At 56.4% G+C, this 14,282-nt stretch overlaps 3 protein-coding genes across 7 annotated transcripts; all 3 read left to right on the forward strand.

Moving 5' to 3' along the window:
* Positions 1–805: 805 nt before the first annotated feature.
* On the forward strand, positions 806–2,204 carry RETN (resistin). The gene is made up of 4 exons (XM_045774322.1): positions 806–936; positions 1,115–1,242; positions 1,602–1,679; positions 1,991–2,204. The coding sequence occupies exons 1-4, from the start codon at positions 893–895 to the stop codon at positions 2,125–2,127; spliced, it is 387 nt and encodes a 128-aa protein (XP_045630278.1). The 5' UTR covers positions 806–892; the 3' UTR covers positions 2,128–2,204.
* A 4,113-nt stretch (positions 2,205–6,317) lies between these two features.
* On the forward strand, positions 6,318–9,040 carry MCEMP1 (mast cell expressed membrane protein 1). 2 transcript variants are annotated; one of them, XM_045774421.2, is made up of 7 exons: positions 6,318–6,474; positions 6,816–6,956; positions 7,492–7,620; positions 7,856–7,906; positions 7,994–8,140; positions 8,429–8,494; positions 8,600–9,040. In XM_045774421.2, coding segments are annotated over exons 1-7 (630 nt in total). In that variant the 5' UTR covers positions 6,318–6,380; the 3' UTR covers positions 8,602–9,040. The 2 variants fall into 2 exon arrangements, with proteins under 2 accessions (XP_045630377.1, XP_045630378.1); XM_045774422.2 differs by lacking the exon at positions 7,856–7,906.
* A 661-nt stretch (positions 9,041–9,701) lies between these two features.
* On the forward strand, positions 9,702–11,866 carry TRAPPC5 (trafficking protein particle complex subunit 5). 4 transcript variants are annotated; one of them, XM_045774423.2, is made up of 2 exons: positions 9,702–9,789; positions 11,248–11,866. In XM_045774423.2, exon 2 carries the CDS (start codon positions 11,260–11,262, stop codon positions 11,824–11,826), a length of 567 nt encoding a protein of 188 aa, XP_045630379.1. In that variant the 5' UTR covers positions 9,702–9,789; positions 11,248–11,259; the 3' UTR covers positions 11,827–11,866. The 4 variants fall into 4 exon arrangements, with proteins under 4 accessions (XP_045630379.1, XP_045630381.1, XP_045630383.1 ...); XM_045774425.2 differs by having other exon boundaries at positions 9,707–9,789; positions 11,245–11,866; XM_045774427.2 differs by having other exon boundaries at positions 9,789–9,905.
* Positions 11,867–14,282: the final 2,416 nt, after the last annotated feature.

Below are 14,282 nucleotides of genomic sequence, written 5' to 3' on the forward strand. Positions count from 1 at the left end.
AGTTCTGGAGATGGATGGTGGGAATGGTTGCACAATGTCAGAGTATTCAATGCCACTGGACTGTACACTTAAAAAATGGTTAAAACGGGGGCGCCTGGGTGGCTCAGTCAGCTAAGTGTCTGCCTTCAGCTCAGGTCTTGATCTCAGGGTCCTGGGATCGGGACCCCCATTGGGTTCTGTGCTCATCGGGGAGTCTGCTTCTCCCTCTGCCCTTCCCCACCCCTTGCTAGCTCTCTCTGTCTGTCCTAAATAAATAAATAAATAAATAAATAAATAAATAAAATCTTTTAAAAAAACGGTTAAAATGGTAAGTTTAATGTGAAATGGATTTTGCCACAATTTAAAAAATCCGTTTAATTAAAAACAAAAATGAAAATGTAAAAACCATTCTTGGCTCATGGGTTGCACAGAAATAGACAGTGGACCAGATTTGTCCCATGGGCTGCAAGCTTGCCACCGTCTGTTGCAGACTGTTCCATTGAAGGAAAAAAGAAAACATGATTTTATCCATTCTATTGTTGATAGGCATCTGGGTGTGAACGTGGTATGCAGTTCTCACACAGGGGTTATTTTGGTCCTGCTTACATTCCCCACCCCTGCGTGCAAACTCCTGTTTCTTTGCCTGTCCCTGGGACAAGGGCTTCTGGAATCATCCCCCAGGCACTACCTCCTGGACCAGTCCCAGCCCGGATGTGAGAAGGGTGGGCTCTTGAATGGGGAAACTGTGGCAGGGAAGGGGGGGGCAGAGCTTCCTATCCCTGGGCCCCTAGAGTCTGCCTGGGGGCTTCCTCTTGGCCCCGGATGTGGGATGGGAGGGCCAGGGGGCCAAGGCACTCAGCCAAGACAGGAAGCTCCACATCCAGAGCCTTAAAGAAGGAGATGTGGCAGGGGCATGAAATCAGTGCCCGAGATCTGCCTGCTGAGTCCATCTGGAGGGTAAGTGATAGTGCTTCTACTCAGCCCAGAACCCCGGCCCCAGGGGGCCGTGGCAAAGCTGGGACTCCAGCCCCGTCCCCCACAGGGACCCAGGATCCCATATCCCCCCCCCCCAGCTCTGGAGGTCTGACCCTCCCCAGATGAGAAGGGACTGACTGCTGTGGGCTCTCTCTTGCAGCACCAGCGGGATGAAGGCTCTTCCCCTCCTCCTCCTCCCGGTCCTGGGGCAGCTGGCGTGGGGCAAGTCTCTGTGTCCAGTGGATGAAGCCATCCATGAGAAGATCCGGGACGGCGCCGGACCCTTAAGTGAGGACCCTCACTTCCACCCTCTAATTCCTGACATGGAGCAGTCGTCAAGCCAGCCCCAAGCAGAACCAAAACTCCACCTGAAACCCCACCCGACCCCAGTCCCCATCCAGCTCCACCTTTGGCAGAAGTTCCAAACCCTCCTTCCTCTAAAACACCCATCTCAAGACAGAACCTGGGAGGTGATGAGCTCCCCACTTCAAGGGCTCTCCACCAGGACCTGGCCCACCTGGGCCTTCCTCAGAAGAGTTTTCTTGAGCTCCTATCTCCAAACCACCAGGGCCAAGGCCACATGAGAATGGAGGAGGGGCAGCTTGGTCTCCCGGCTTCCCTCCTCCCTTCCCACCTCCCTTTCGCAGTTCTTGAGACAATGAGGAACTTTGGCCTGAGCTGCCGGACTGTCACCTCCAGGGGGGACCTGGCCACCTGCCCCGCAGGTGAGTACAGAAGTCCTTTTCCAGGCTCTCACTACTGCTCCCAGTACCCAGGAACCCCATCCCCTAAGTCCAGACTCTATTTCTTGAGTCAACTCCCCCAGAGTCCTGGTCTGCAGCCCCAGGCTTCCCCGCTCCCCCCGCCGCCGCCCCACCTCCGGGGCTGCATTTCCTCCGGACACCGGAGTCCAGGCCCCCAGCCGCCAGCCTCCCTGCCGCCCACGCCCCTGGTGTTGGGGCTCCCAGCTTCCCGCCAGACCCTCAGGCCTATAGCCTCCCGCTCGGGTCCAAACTCCCTCCGCTCCCGCCCGCAGGCTTCTCCGTCACCGCCTGCACTTGTGGCTCCGCCTGTGGCTCGTGGGACGTGCGCGCCGAGACCACATGTCACTGCCAGTGCGCGGGCATGGACTGGACCGGAGCTCGCTGCTGCCGCGTGCAGACCACCGCCTGAGGTCCCCAGGGGCGCGGGGCGGGGGGCGTGACCAGGCCTCGGAGGGGCGGGGCTGGAAATAAACCCAGAGAAGATGATTCTGAGGGTCGGGGCGCTGCGCTGTCTTTTGTGGGGGGTGGGGGACTAAGCTGACGTCTCCGAAAAGAGCGGGGCACGCAGACGCTGGAGGGAAGCGGTGGCGGGGCGGGCGGGGGAGGCTTTCTTCTGCCCATCCCTCTCCTCCCACGTTGTGCCTGCCCCACTCCATCTCGGACAGCAAGCCTTTTACTTCCTCTAAGGACGCTCACACCCAAGGATCATGGCCTCCTTCAGGAGGCGAAGTGAGTGTTACCTTTGAGGCGACCCTGAGGATCACCCTCTGGTCTCTGGCCTTCCAGGAAGTCGCTGGGTCATTCTGCCCCAGCCTCTACAATGCGGCTTCATTCGGGGTCTGGGTCTGGATGCGACGAGGACCCCCCCTCCCCCCGCATACACTTCAGGGCCCCAAGCCCCCAGTAGCTCCAGGGTCAAGGTGGACCCTTGAGTCATCTTCCAGCCCAGAGCCCTGAGCCGCGATCCCTCACTCCCCAACCTCATGGAGTGGCCTACAAGGCGTGGGCAAAGCTGGGTCGTGGACAGGAGGGACTCTTCACAGGAGCAGACTGAGAACTCTTACCTGAGGCCACGAACCGCAAGTTCACGTTTTCACAGGTGCAGTGCAGTTTCGAGTCATTAGTTACAACCGCAACACACAGACGCCCTCAGGAACACTTGGCTATGAAAGCGCAGGGCTGGGTACTTGCGTGCGCTTTGGGGCATTCCTGGCGCTGGGAAGACAGCATGCCACATAGTAGGCGCTCAGGAAATGTCTGTGAAATAACCACATACACAACGCGGGTACACCATCCAGGTGCACACACTGCTTGTCCGCACACAGTATACAACCGTTACTCCAGTCACACACAGACACACCAGGCCCACAGACACACACAGGGGCACAAGAAAGCACCCCTGAAACACACAGGCATGGCCATGCAAGGAGGAACATAGACACATAGACGTGTGAACCCTGGACAGAGTCTCTTGCTCCCGACATCAAGTCCCCATTCCAGCCTGGATGACATCAGTCCCCGTCCAAATTCTGACCTGGAAGACTGAGTCACCTGCAGCCCCTACACAGCTTCCTGGGGGGCACAGATCCAGGTGATTCAGAGTCCAGTTCCCTGGGAATCCTAAGCCAGGGGTCTTAAAAATCCAGCCCCTGAGAGATGCAGACACAGACTGCAGAACACTTGGTGCCCAGTCTTGAAAGAGGCCCCAGACTCAAATGTCCCAGCCCCCAGCAGCACATTCCAGGGACTGGAGTACGGGTGATGGAGTTGGGTCCTGGTTTTCAAGATGTTTTGGACTCTCCTGGAGGGAGGCGGTGGCGGGGGGGTGCCCGTGACTTCTGCCCATCTCCCCCCTCCCATGTTATGCCCCCACCTCTGCCACCCACCCCCTATGATGGCACAGCCCCCTGTCTGATCCTGGTAGCCATGAGCTGAGATCACAAACTCTCCTCTTGCCCCTGGAACCCACCCATACCCCAATCCAGAGATTCACCTCCTAAATTCTCCCTCCTAACCCCACTGGGGCCATGGGGTTGAGATGGGACCACTGAGTCAGAAGTGTGTTGAGGAGCAGAGAGGGTGATTCTAGAACCTTGCCTGTCCTGCCCCCTCATTGATGTGGAGGGGGGTGCACTCCTTTGTCCCCAGACTGATTGGAATGCCTCGTTATCTCCAAGTCCCACTCAGTTGTCCCCCTGTGTCCAGACCCCAAGAAGGTCCTCTTCGGAGCCCTCAACTCCAGCACGGTCATTCTCCTGCCCCAGAGTGCAGACTTGGATACGCAAGCCCCCTTCTCAAGCCTCCATTTTCTCACTTGCCAACTACCCAGCCCCACCCCAAGGTAGCCAAGATTCTTCTAGTTGCAAGTGCCACAAACCCCACATTAAGTCAGCTTGAGCAAAAGTAAAAGGAAGTTTCTGGAGGTGCCTGGCTGGCTCAGTCGGTGGAGCATGCAACTCTTGATCTCGGGGTTGTGAGTTTGAGTCCCGTGTTGGGTGTAAAGATTACTTAAAAATAAAATCTTAAAAAAAAAAAAAAGGAGTTTCTGGATATGTCTCTGACAGGCCCAGGGTTAAAGATTTATTTATTTATTTTAGAGACAATGCAGAGGGGGCAGAGGGAGAGGAAGAGAGTCTGAACTCAGCGCAGAGCCTGTTGTAGGGCTCGATCTCACAACCCTGAGATCACGGACCTGAGCCAAAACCACGAGTCTGCTACTTTGTCCAGCAGGCTAGATGGAGCCTGGGCTTAGCTTCAACGGAGCTACAGAAATGTGCAAGTCTGTGGCCCCACCCCCTGCACCTGTCCATCACAGCAGAGCCAGCTGACCATTGGTCCGTCTCCTCTGTGATTGTTACATCAGGAGAGGGTCAAATCTCTCAATTGCTGACTCCTTTCTAAAATCAGAGAGAAGCTGGCATTGAAACACTGTTAAATCAGTCTTTCTTGAGAGGACAAGGTTGGCAAGTTTAGAAAACAGAGCATTATTTTCACCAAACCTTGGGGGACCATTCCAAAGTTATCTCAAATTTAATCACATATTTAAAAGATAAAACACACCTACTTCTCCCACATAGAAAGTCTTTCTAAGGGACACCTGGGTGGCTCAGTCGGTTAAGTGTCTGCCTTCCACTCAGGTCATGATCCCAGGGTCCTGGGATCCAGCCTGGCAGCTGCTCCCCGCTGAACAGGGAGCCTGCTTCTCCTTCTCCCTCTGCCCCCTCATCCCCTCTCATTTGTGCTCTCTGGCTCTCTCTGTCTCTCTGTCAAATAAATAAATAAAACGTTTTTTTTAAAGTCTTTTAAATTTTATTTTACTTATTTTTTCCAAAGGGAGAGAACCATAATAGTCTAGACCAGCGCTGTCCAATATGGCAGCCATTAAATGCTTGAAATCTCCCGTTAGTGTAAATCACATTTGATTTTGAAGATTTAGTACCAAAAGGGTAATATATCTCAATAATTTTTTAGTATCGTTACATGCTGAAGTGATAATTTTGTATGTATATTATGTTAAATAAGATACATTATTAAAATTAATTTAGCCTGTCTCTTTTTGTCTTTTTAACGTGGGTGCCAGAAAATTTTAAATTAAAGATGTAGTTTACATTATATTTCTACCAGAAGGCACTGTTCTAAACTTAAAGAGATAATTCCCTACAAACTTTGTCTTGTTTTTATCTCCAGTTTTCAAGGTCACAGACACAAAGAGAGCTTTAAGACATCTAGACAGAGAGCAGACATGTGAATGCATGAATATGGATTTTTCTCTGGGGTAAACATGTGGAGAAGCCTGCCAACGGGCAAGCCATGTGAATACGTGAGCAGATGTGTAACGGTTTCCAGGAGTGTGTGAGTGAGGGTAGGTGAGCGGATGTATGGATGAGAGTGTTTCCCAGTGTTTCTCTGTCTGGGGACCCAGAGAGAAAGGACACCATGTCCAGGGTTAGGTCAAGCAGTGCATCTGGCCTCTGTCCCAGATATGGGTGGAGCTCCAGTGGTCGGTCCCCTTGCCTCACATCCGTTCCTTTCCTCCATGGGGCTTTGAAGAAGTAGAACTTCTTGGGGTGGAGCTGAGGGGTAGGACTGGGACAGGGAGCAGGAAGATGTGGGAGACTTAGGAATCCTGCCTCCAAGCCCAGCTACCCCAAACCTAAAAGGTGGGACTCCCAGGGGCCACAGATGCTCTCCTGAGAAGGGCAGGGGATGAAGTTCATTTGGGTAGACACATACATAGCTTCCTGCGACGTTTGTGACCATCCTTTAACATTTTAAAAATTTATTTATATGGAGTATAATTGACATAACATTGTGTGTACGTTTGAGATATACGGGTGTTGATCTGATACATTTGTATATTGCAACATGATGACCGCCATAGCATTAGCTAACATTTCTGTTGCTGGTTCCTGATCATGCTGGTTCCTGTCTCTGGGTCTATGGGCTTCTCTGCTTGGCCCTCTGTAAGACCTCTGGTCTCCTAAGACCCTCTTGATCTGGGAGAGGGGCGGTGAGGATGCCCCAGGGCCGGAGGGTCCTGGGTCAGTGAAAAGAGGAGGCCGACCTCTCCTCCCCCTACCCCCAACCCAGAGATTTCCTCATCTGCCATGACACCTTCCGGTGGGTGGGGATGTGTGTGAGCAAACTGGCCGACTGGGAACCATGGAGTCTGAGGAAATCTACAAGAAGCAGGAGGTCAAGATGCAGGCTGCAGCCTTCAAAAACAAGAAACAGAGGGGCCCAGCCGATAAGGAAGGTTAGGCACCTTGGGGTGGGGAGGGGAGAGGTCAGGTGGGAGAGATTGGGATGGGAGAGATAAGAGGCTGAAAGTGGGGTCACGGGGCTCCTTCCCCTCCCCCAAAATGTATGTGTGCATGTGTATCCCCCAAACGCTCATGCGTGCTCTGTCCACCTAATCAAGAAGCAGATCATGCTTTCCCCATTCCTTATCTTTTATCCCCAGAAATTTGTTGTGTGCAGGGGTTTGGTGAGCCAAGATCTCTGAGTCCCCTTCCCACCCCCACCCCCACCCCACCCCCACCCGCACCCCACCCCAGGGATCCAGGCAGGTTTCTACTCTCACTCTCCCGCCCACAGGTGCAGATAACCCTGACTATGAGAATATCACCTTGACCTTCAGAAACCAGGACCAGCGGAAGGGCAGCCATTCACCACCCAAGAGTCAGGGCAAGCAGTCATCTGCCGGGGCACATCGCACAGCCTTTGGAGGGGACCATGGTAGGGCATCATGGGAGCAAGGAGCACCATGTGGAGGTTGGGGTCAGTGGTGTGGGGCGAGGTGCCATCAGGGCTTGTGTTACAGTCGGAGGTGGGGGGGGGTTAGCTTCGCAGGTGGGGATGATGGTGTCGGTGGTGTTGGTGTTGGTGGAAGTGTTGGTGAAGGTTTGGGTGATGGTGATGGTGGAGAGGTGACCACGTAGTGGACCACGAAGGAACCACCTAGACAGAGCCGATGAGACCTGTGGCTGGGGACACTGCTGACAACGGTAGGCACTGATGTCGATGGGTGTCGGTGACAGCTGCTGCTGACGTGAGTGCTGGTAAAGGGGATGGTAAGGGGGGGCAGGATGATGACAGCATTAGGGACAACTGCTGGCGGCTCTGGTCAGCGTGCATGTTGGTGGTCACAGTGGCTACAGCATTGGGAAGCATGGGCATGGGTGACAGAGCTTCTGATGGTGTTAGAGTCAGTGGTGATGGTCTGGGTGGTGGTGCTGGGCCCTGGAGGTCACCTGTCCTGCCTCTACCCCAGTCCCAACCCTGTCTAGGCCGCCCTCAGACTCTGCCCAGGTCCCCCGTTGTCTGCAAAGAGCCCTCGTGACCCTGCACATCCTCCTCGCCCTGTCCTGCATCATTCTCTTGGCCTTGGTCCTGGCAAAGAGTGAGTAGGCCTTTTGGTTTCAGGGTTTTTGTTGTTGTTTTGGGTTTTTGTTTTGTTTTTGGTGGGGGGCCGGGGCAGTGTGAAGAGGGTCCTCAGGAGGTGGGGAGGCCCAGTGTTTCCACTCTATCTCCCTTCTCCCTCGTTCCTCTCCCTTCCCCTACCCTTGTTCCCAGGACTGCAGAACTGGGGGCGCCTCAAGGGTTTTCCTGCCTCCCTTGCCCCTCCTCCTGAACAGATTCTGAGATGTCCCAGGAGTTGCTGGTCTTGAAAAGGGAGCTCTGGAATGGTGAGGGTGGGACCTGGGGGAGGCCCAAGGGGTCGGGTGGGGGAAAGGAGAGCAGAGGTGATACGGACATGCCACTTCATGCCTCAGTCTCCATCTCGGTGCGAGAGTGTCAGGAGGAGCAGAATCGGGGCTGGAGCTCCACCCAGCAGCTCATCACGGAGGCCAAGCAGGACATTGACGCGGTCAAGAGACATGTCCAGTCCGGGAACAACATAGTGAAGACACTACAAGCAGGTGCCCTTGCAGACCTTCGCTGGGTGGAATTTGTCTCATGCTGGGTGCTGGGGAGTTGGGGGAGGGGAAGCAGGGGTCCCACCTTCCCTGTGCGAGGGCAGGGGGTTAGAGGCTGGTGGATGTCACCCTCTGAGTCACTCAGGGGATATTTAAATGCTGCTGGGAACACCAAGTACACGGGCACCACAGGACCCCAGGCTGGGGGTTGGGAAGGGAGGAGGCTTCCAATAAAGGTGGGGGCCTTGTGTGAGACCCCACACCTGCTTTCTCCTGTCCTCCTGCCCCCAGACGTGAACCAAATCAAGAATAAGTTACAGGAAATCTCCAAGGCACTGGAGACGAAGCCACAGTCATGTAAGTTGGGGCTGGAGAGGTGGAAGAGGAGGGAGCCACAGGTCTGGCCCCAGTTTCTCTCCTGGGGGAGGGATCTGCCTGACCGTGGGTCTCCATTCCACCCAGAGACCTCAACAAATGAGAAGACATCGAAGACCTGGCTGCACCTCCCGATGAAGCTGGCCACATGTGTGTGTCGTGGTGTGTTGTGAGCATAATGCGTGACACGGTGGGTGGCTGTGTCAGCAAGGACCCCAAAAGTGTGTCAGTGTGAGTGCGGGTGTTGGCAACATGGGTAACACCGTCAACACATGCGAGTGTCCTATGGTATGTTGTGTATCAATGCATCATGGCAGAGCTGTGTGGGGGGCACCCCGTGTGTCACTGTAATTGTGGGCGTTGCAGTGTGTGCCCTGTCACTACCTGTGTTGGTGTGAGCAGCTGTGTGCCAGTGCGCGTGTGACTTATTATGTCACTGAGGGTGTTCAGAGCGTGTACCCATGTATGTCCCTTTGTTTCTGCACTCACGGTTTGTGATTTGTGAAGATAAAGGCCGATGCAAAAGAACGTGGCTTTCAGATCTCATACTGGGAGCATCTGGGGGCTTTGGGGACCTGGTGGGGTAGGGTCTCGCAAATGTGGGGGGATGGGGAAAGGCACACAGTGAGCACGTGGACATGATACCAGGAACCCTGGGGCACGAGGTTGTGTGGGAATGAATGCCCCGAGTGGGTCTTTGCGTGTCCATGAACATGTACCCAGGGAGTAACCCAGTCTCTGCACCCGAGAGTGTGGGCCTGAGATGGACAATGTCTCCCTACGAGTAGGTGGGCCCACAGATATATCTGAGCCCTTAAGCAGGTGTAACTGTGCTCCTGAGTGTATATGCCCTCTGAGCACATGCCCCTGGCTCATGGATGTATGTCCCTTAAGAGAACGTGTGCCTGAGTTAATGCTTGTGTCCCTAAGACAAGAGAATGTGTGTCCAAGGCATAGGTGTGCCTCTAGGACAAATAGACATATGTGCCCCTGAGACAGACACGTGAGCCCATCGGCAAATGTCTGCCCCTGAACCGGTGACCATCCGCGCTACTGTCTGGGAGCTGGCCAACCCAAGCCAGCCCGGCCACTGGCCTCATGGCCACACCCCTCGGTCGGGCGCCCCGGACACGTGCGACCCCTGGCGGCCGCTCTCCGGAATCTCCGCCAACGCGCGCGCCCCGCCCACGAGCCCGTCCCGCCGCAGCGCCTGCGCACTCAAGGCCTTTTACGGCGTCGTAAAGCAACTCGGCCAAACCGACGGCCGCAGTACGCTGGTGAGACCCCGCCCGCCCGCGACCCCTTACCCGCGTGGGCCTCGCCCGCTCCGGGACCCCCAGCCTCCCGCGCGCCCGGGGATCCTGGGCTACGGTCTCGGCGTCCGCTCTCCCCGGTCCGTCCGCTTCGGCCCACGCAAAGGGTCCGTGAGGAGGGTGGGCCCCTTCCCGCCCCCTCTGCCGGGTCCACGCTGGCGCGGGGGTCTCAGGGCTCCGGCCTTTCCGCGGCTTAGCTTACTGGCTTCCGTCGCAGCTCAATGGGGGCGGGCCCAACACTCCCCCTCCCAGTGTAGACAGATGCGCACCTGGGGGGCGTCTTGGAGCCTCTGGACTCCCCCGCTCTGGTCCTCTCATTCCTCACGGAGACCTCGTTGGGGGCAGTCCCAGCATCCCCAGACCCCTCCGGCTTCTGGCCTCTTCCTGCGCAGTGGGAACGGGGTTCTCAGCTCCTTCTCCCGACCCCACCCTTGGCAGCGGCTTCACACAAGAGTGGGCGAGGGGTGGGCCGGGGAAGAGAGGTTGTCTCAGCGCCCTTGGGATCCCCCTTCCGCTCCTACTCCCCACCCTCACCGCAGGTCAGCGTCGTGGAGGTCTCAGTGCCCCCTCTGGGTTTTCTCCAACAGCCCCTTCCGGGTTTCTGCCACCGACCACTGGCTAGATGCGGTAGGATGGGAGGGTCACAGCGCCTCCTCCTGGCTCCCCCAAACCTCGAGTCTCACAGTCCACCTTCTCCCCTTGTCTCCTGCTGTCCCGCTACCTTTCTGGAGGGCGCGGGACGCCTTCTCTGCGGCCCCCTCCAGTCTTCCTTACAAACGAAGGCCCATCCGCATCTTCAAGGAGGCGTGCTTCGTGCATGCCAGATGGGCGCTGTCAGAGCCATTTCCTCCTGGCTTGCCCCATATACTCGTATGTCCGTCCTCCAAGCCCCAAACCCTCCCGGCTGCCTACTCCCCTCTCTTGTTTCTTTGGCTTTCCGCAGGGGAGAGGCGGGGAGGTTCTTTCCATCTGCAGGAAGTCAGCACTGTCGTTGCTGGAGGCTTGCGGGGGACAGTGCCCAGAGACTTCTGACGGTCCCCCCATCTTTGTCCCCTCCCTGCCCTAGGTCTGACGCTCCCTCCCCCATGCGCTAGTTCTCTAGTTGCTCCCACAGGTGGCAGAGGGAGCACGAGGGTGCTTTTCACATAGGAGCAATCACCTGGAACTCGAAGGTTGGGATGGTTTCCGGTCCCCCCTTCTGGTCTCCCTCTTGTGTCCTCCCCCCAACCCCGCAACCCCTCTCCTGGCCAAAGGTGTAAACCTACCTCTTGCCCCATTTTCCTTCACTGGAGGAGGCGTGCCTTACATGCAGTTGGATGCCCCCCTTCCTCCCCCTCTTCCTTTCCTACACGGGAGGTCGGCAGTGGAGCACACGCGCCTCCACGTTCTTCCCCCGACACGCGTGTCCTTGTGTCCCAGCAGGGCGGCGGCAGCATGGAGGCGCGCTTCACGCGCGGGAAGTCGGCGCTGCTAGAGCGCGCGCTGGTGCGGCCGCGCACCGAGGTGAGCCTGAGCGCCTTCGCGCTGCTCTTCTCCGAGCTGGTGCAGCACTGCCAGAGCCGGGTCTTCTCGGTGGCGGAGCTGCAGGCGCGCCTCGCAGCCCTGGGCCGCCAGGTGGGCGCACGCGTTCTGGATGCGCTGGTGGCTCGCGAAAAGGGCGCGCGGCGAGAAACCAAGGTGCTGGGTGCCCTGCTCTTCGTCAAGGGCGCGGTGTGGAAGGCGCTGTTCGGCAAGGAGGCCGACAAGCTGGAGCAGGCCAACGATGACGCCCGGACCTTCTACATCATAGAGCGGGAGCCTCTCATCAACACCTACATCTCCGTGCCCAAGGAGAACAGCACGCTCAACTGCGCCAGCTTCACGGCGGGCATCGTGGAGGCGGTGCTCACGCACAGCGGCTTTCCCGCCAAGGTCACGGCGCACTGGCACAAGGGCACCACGCTCATGATCAAGTTTGAGGAGGCGGTCATAGCCCGAGACCGTGCCCTGGAGGGCCGCTGACCCTGAAGGAGATAAAGAATGCAGAGAGCCCCCTCCCAAATGTGTCTTGTGTCTTGTGTGGGGGCCTCACAGATCCACCCGACACTTCGACCCCGGTGCCTGCCTCAGGCAGGTGAGGGAGGCCAAGACCCAAGCATGTTTATAATACACTGGCGAGGTGGGGATGGGGGCCAGGTCCCACCCAGCCCAGGCTTACAGACGGGGCTGGGGGGAGGCCAGGCGTAGTGGCGGTAAGTCCGAAGAAGGAGTTTCGGTGCGGTTGGAGGTGGGAAAATGCTGTTACTCCCTGTCCAGCTACCCTGTGGTGTAGACAGCAGTAGGTCAAGGATTAGGTGTGTCTGTGTGCGTGGAAAGCAGGCAGAGGGTGGTGGCTGACCCCTGCTTCAGACCCTTGCTGCTCAAAGTGTGGTCCAGGACTGGCCCCATCAGCATCTCCCGGGAGCTGGTCAGAATGCAGACCCTCAGGCCTGCCAACTGCGGGTCTGCATTTTGGCAAGATCCCCAGGGGATTCCTGTTACCTTATTTTAAGAAGCAGTGCTCTAGGGCAGAGAATGTGTTGCAACTGGGGTGACTGAACCCCCCCCCCCCCCCCGAGTTTCCGATTCTGCAGATCTGGGCTGGCTGAGGATTTGCATTTCTAACAAGTTCCCAGGAACTGCTGATGCTCCAGGGGCCACACTTTGAGAACCTTGCCTCTAGAGACCTGGGGAAATGGGTGGGCTCACTTCAGAATCATCTGGGTGCCTACAATATTTTGACGTTAATATCGATGATATATGAACACATTTATGTTTCTTGTTTATTATGATGATGATTTTTAAGATTTTATTTATTTGAGAAAGAGGGAGAAGCAGACTCCCTGCTGAGCAGGGAGCCAGACGCAGGGCTCAGTCCTAGGACCCAGAGATCATGACCTGATCCAAAGTCAGATGCTTAACCAACTGAGTCACCCAGGTGCCCCTATTTTATTTTATTTTTATTTTTATTTTTATTTTAAAGATTTCATTTATTAGAGAGGGTGAGTGCAAGCAGGGGGAGTAGCAGGGAGAGGGAGAGGGAGGGTCCCCATGGAGCAGGGAGCCCAATGCAGGGCTCAGTCCCAGGACCTGGAGATCATGACCTAAGCAGAAGGCCGACCTCTAACTGACTCAGCCACCAAGGCGCCCCTATTTTATTTTATTTTTATTTTTTTAAGATTGATTGATTAGAGAGAAAGCACAAGCAGGGGGAGCGGCAGGCAGAGGGAGAAGCAGGCTCCCCGCTGAGCAGGGAGCCCGATGCAGGACTCTATCCTAGGACCCTGGGATTGTGATCTGAGCCGAAGGCAGACGCTTAGCCAACTGAGCCACTCAGGCGTCCCTTTATTTTATTTTTAAAGATTTTATTTTTAAGTAACCTCCACCCAACAGGTGCTCTTGTGAGTTTCTGGTCTCAAAAGTACAATCTGACACTTAAGGCAGCGGCTCCTTTCCCTTTGGCCCACCACGCTCCCCGAGTTCCTGATCACTCCTCCACCCCCAGGTAAATCCTGCCAGATTTTGTTTGGCAGGGGTGCGGGAGATTGTTTAAATTCCCCTTCCTTCCTTCCCCTCCTCCCAGACGTGAATAAGTCAGATGTGAAGGAGAACTCAGGTGCCCTCGGCTGGCTCCCCTCACTGTTTCTCAGTCGCTTTTCGGGATGCATTGTGGGGGTCAGCGTGAGGTGGGGAGAGCCCAGTGCCCAGTCTGATCGGGGGGCGGTTCCAGTTACTCCAGCGAGGGGTGGGGTGGGCTTCAGCACCCAGCAGGGGACTTGAGTGTCCACAGCGTGGATGGAGCTACTGAGCACCTACCATGTGTAGCACTGGGGACGGTCATGGGCAGGAAATAGCTGTTGGCCGGGAAGGGTGGTGATTAGGGTGGCAGTTTGAATCGGGTGAGGGGGCAGTGTCTAGGAGGCCAGCCAGGGTTTGAGATCCGGAGTCCTGGAGGGCAGTCTAAGTGTCCACACGCAGGTCTGGAGGAGTGAGCAGGGGCATGCTGGGAAGCCAGATCTCAGGGGAAACTGCAGGAATCTTTGGGTTTAGCCTCCTGAGGTGCCCCCCCCCCCAAAGCCCCTGGAGAGTGGCTTCTAGGGCCTGGTGGGTGAGGGGCAGATTGCAGAAGCCAGGGGCAGGAGGCAGGAATGGGCCAGCCAGCTCCATCCAGAGGCCTGGCAGTGAAGGATGCCAGAGAGAGGGTGGGAGGGAAAGAGAGGGCTGTTCCCCTGGGGAGGGGTGCTGGAGAGCCTGTAGGCTGGGAGAGGGCCCAGGGTCTGTTTCTCCCTGCGGAAGGTAAGGAGGGACTTGTGGACGAGGGAGGCGTGGAACAATCTATAGGATTGGGGGATGGGGCACCCATAAGAACAGATCCGGCAGGTTTCCCATCGCAGCAGCTCTGACAGGATGCTTTGGGCTGCAAATATATTCTCTACTGA

The sequence above is a fragment of the Ursus americanus genome, chromosome 14 (assembly GCF_024610735.1).
Source record: "Ursus americanus isolate L20-20 chromosome 14, mUrsAme1.1.p, whole genome shotgun sequence".
In the NCBI taxonomy this organism is placed as follows: Eukaryota; Metazoa; Chordata; class Mammalia; order Carnivora; family Ursidae; genus Ursus; species Ursus americanus.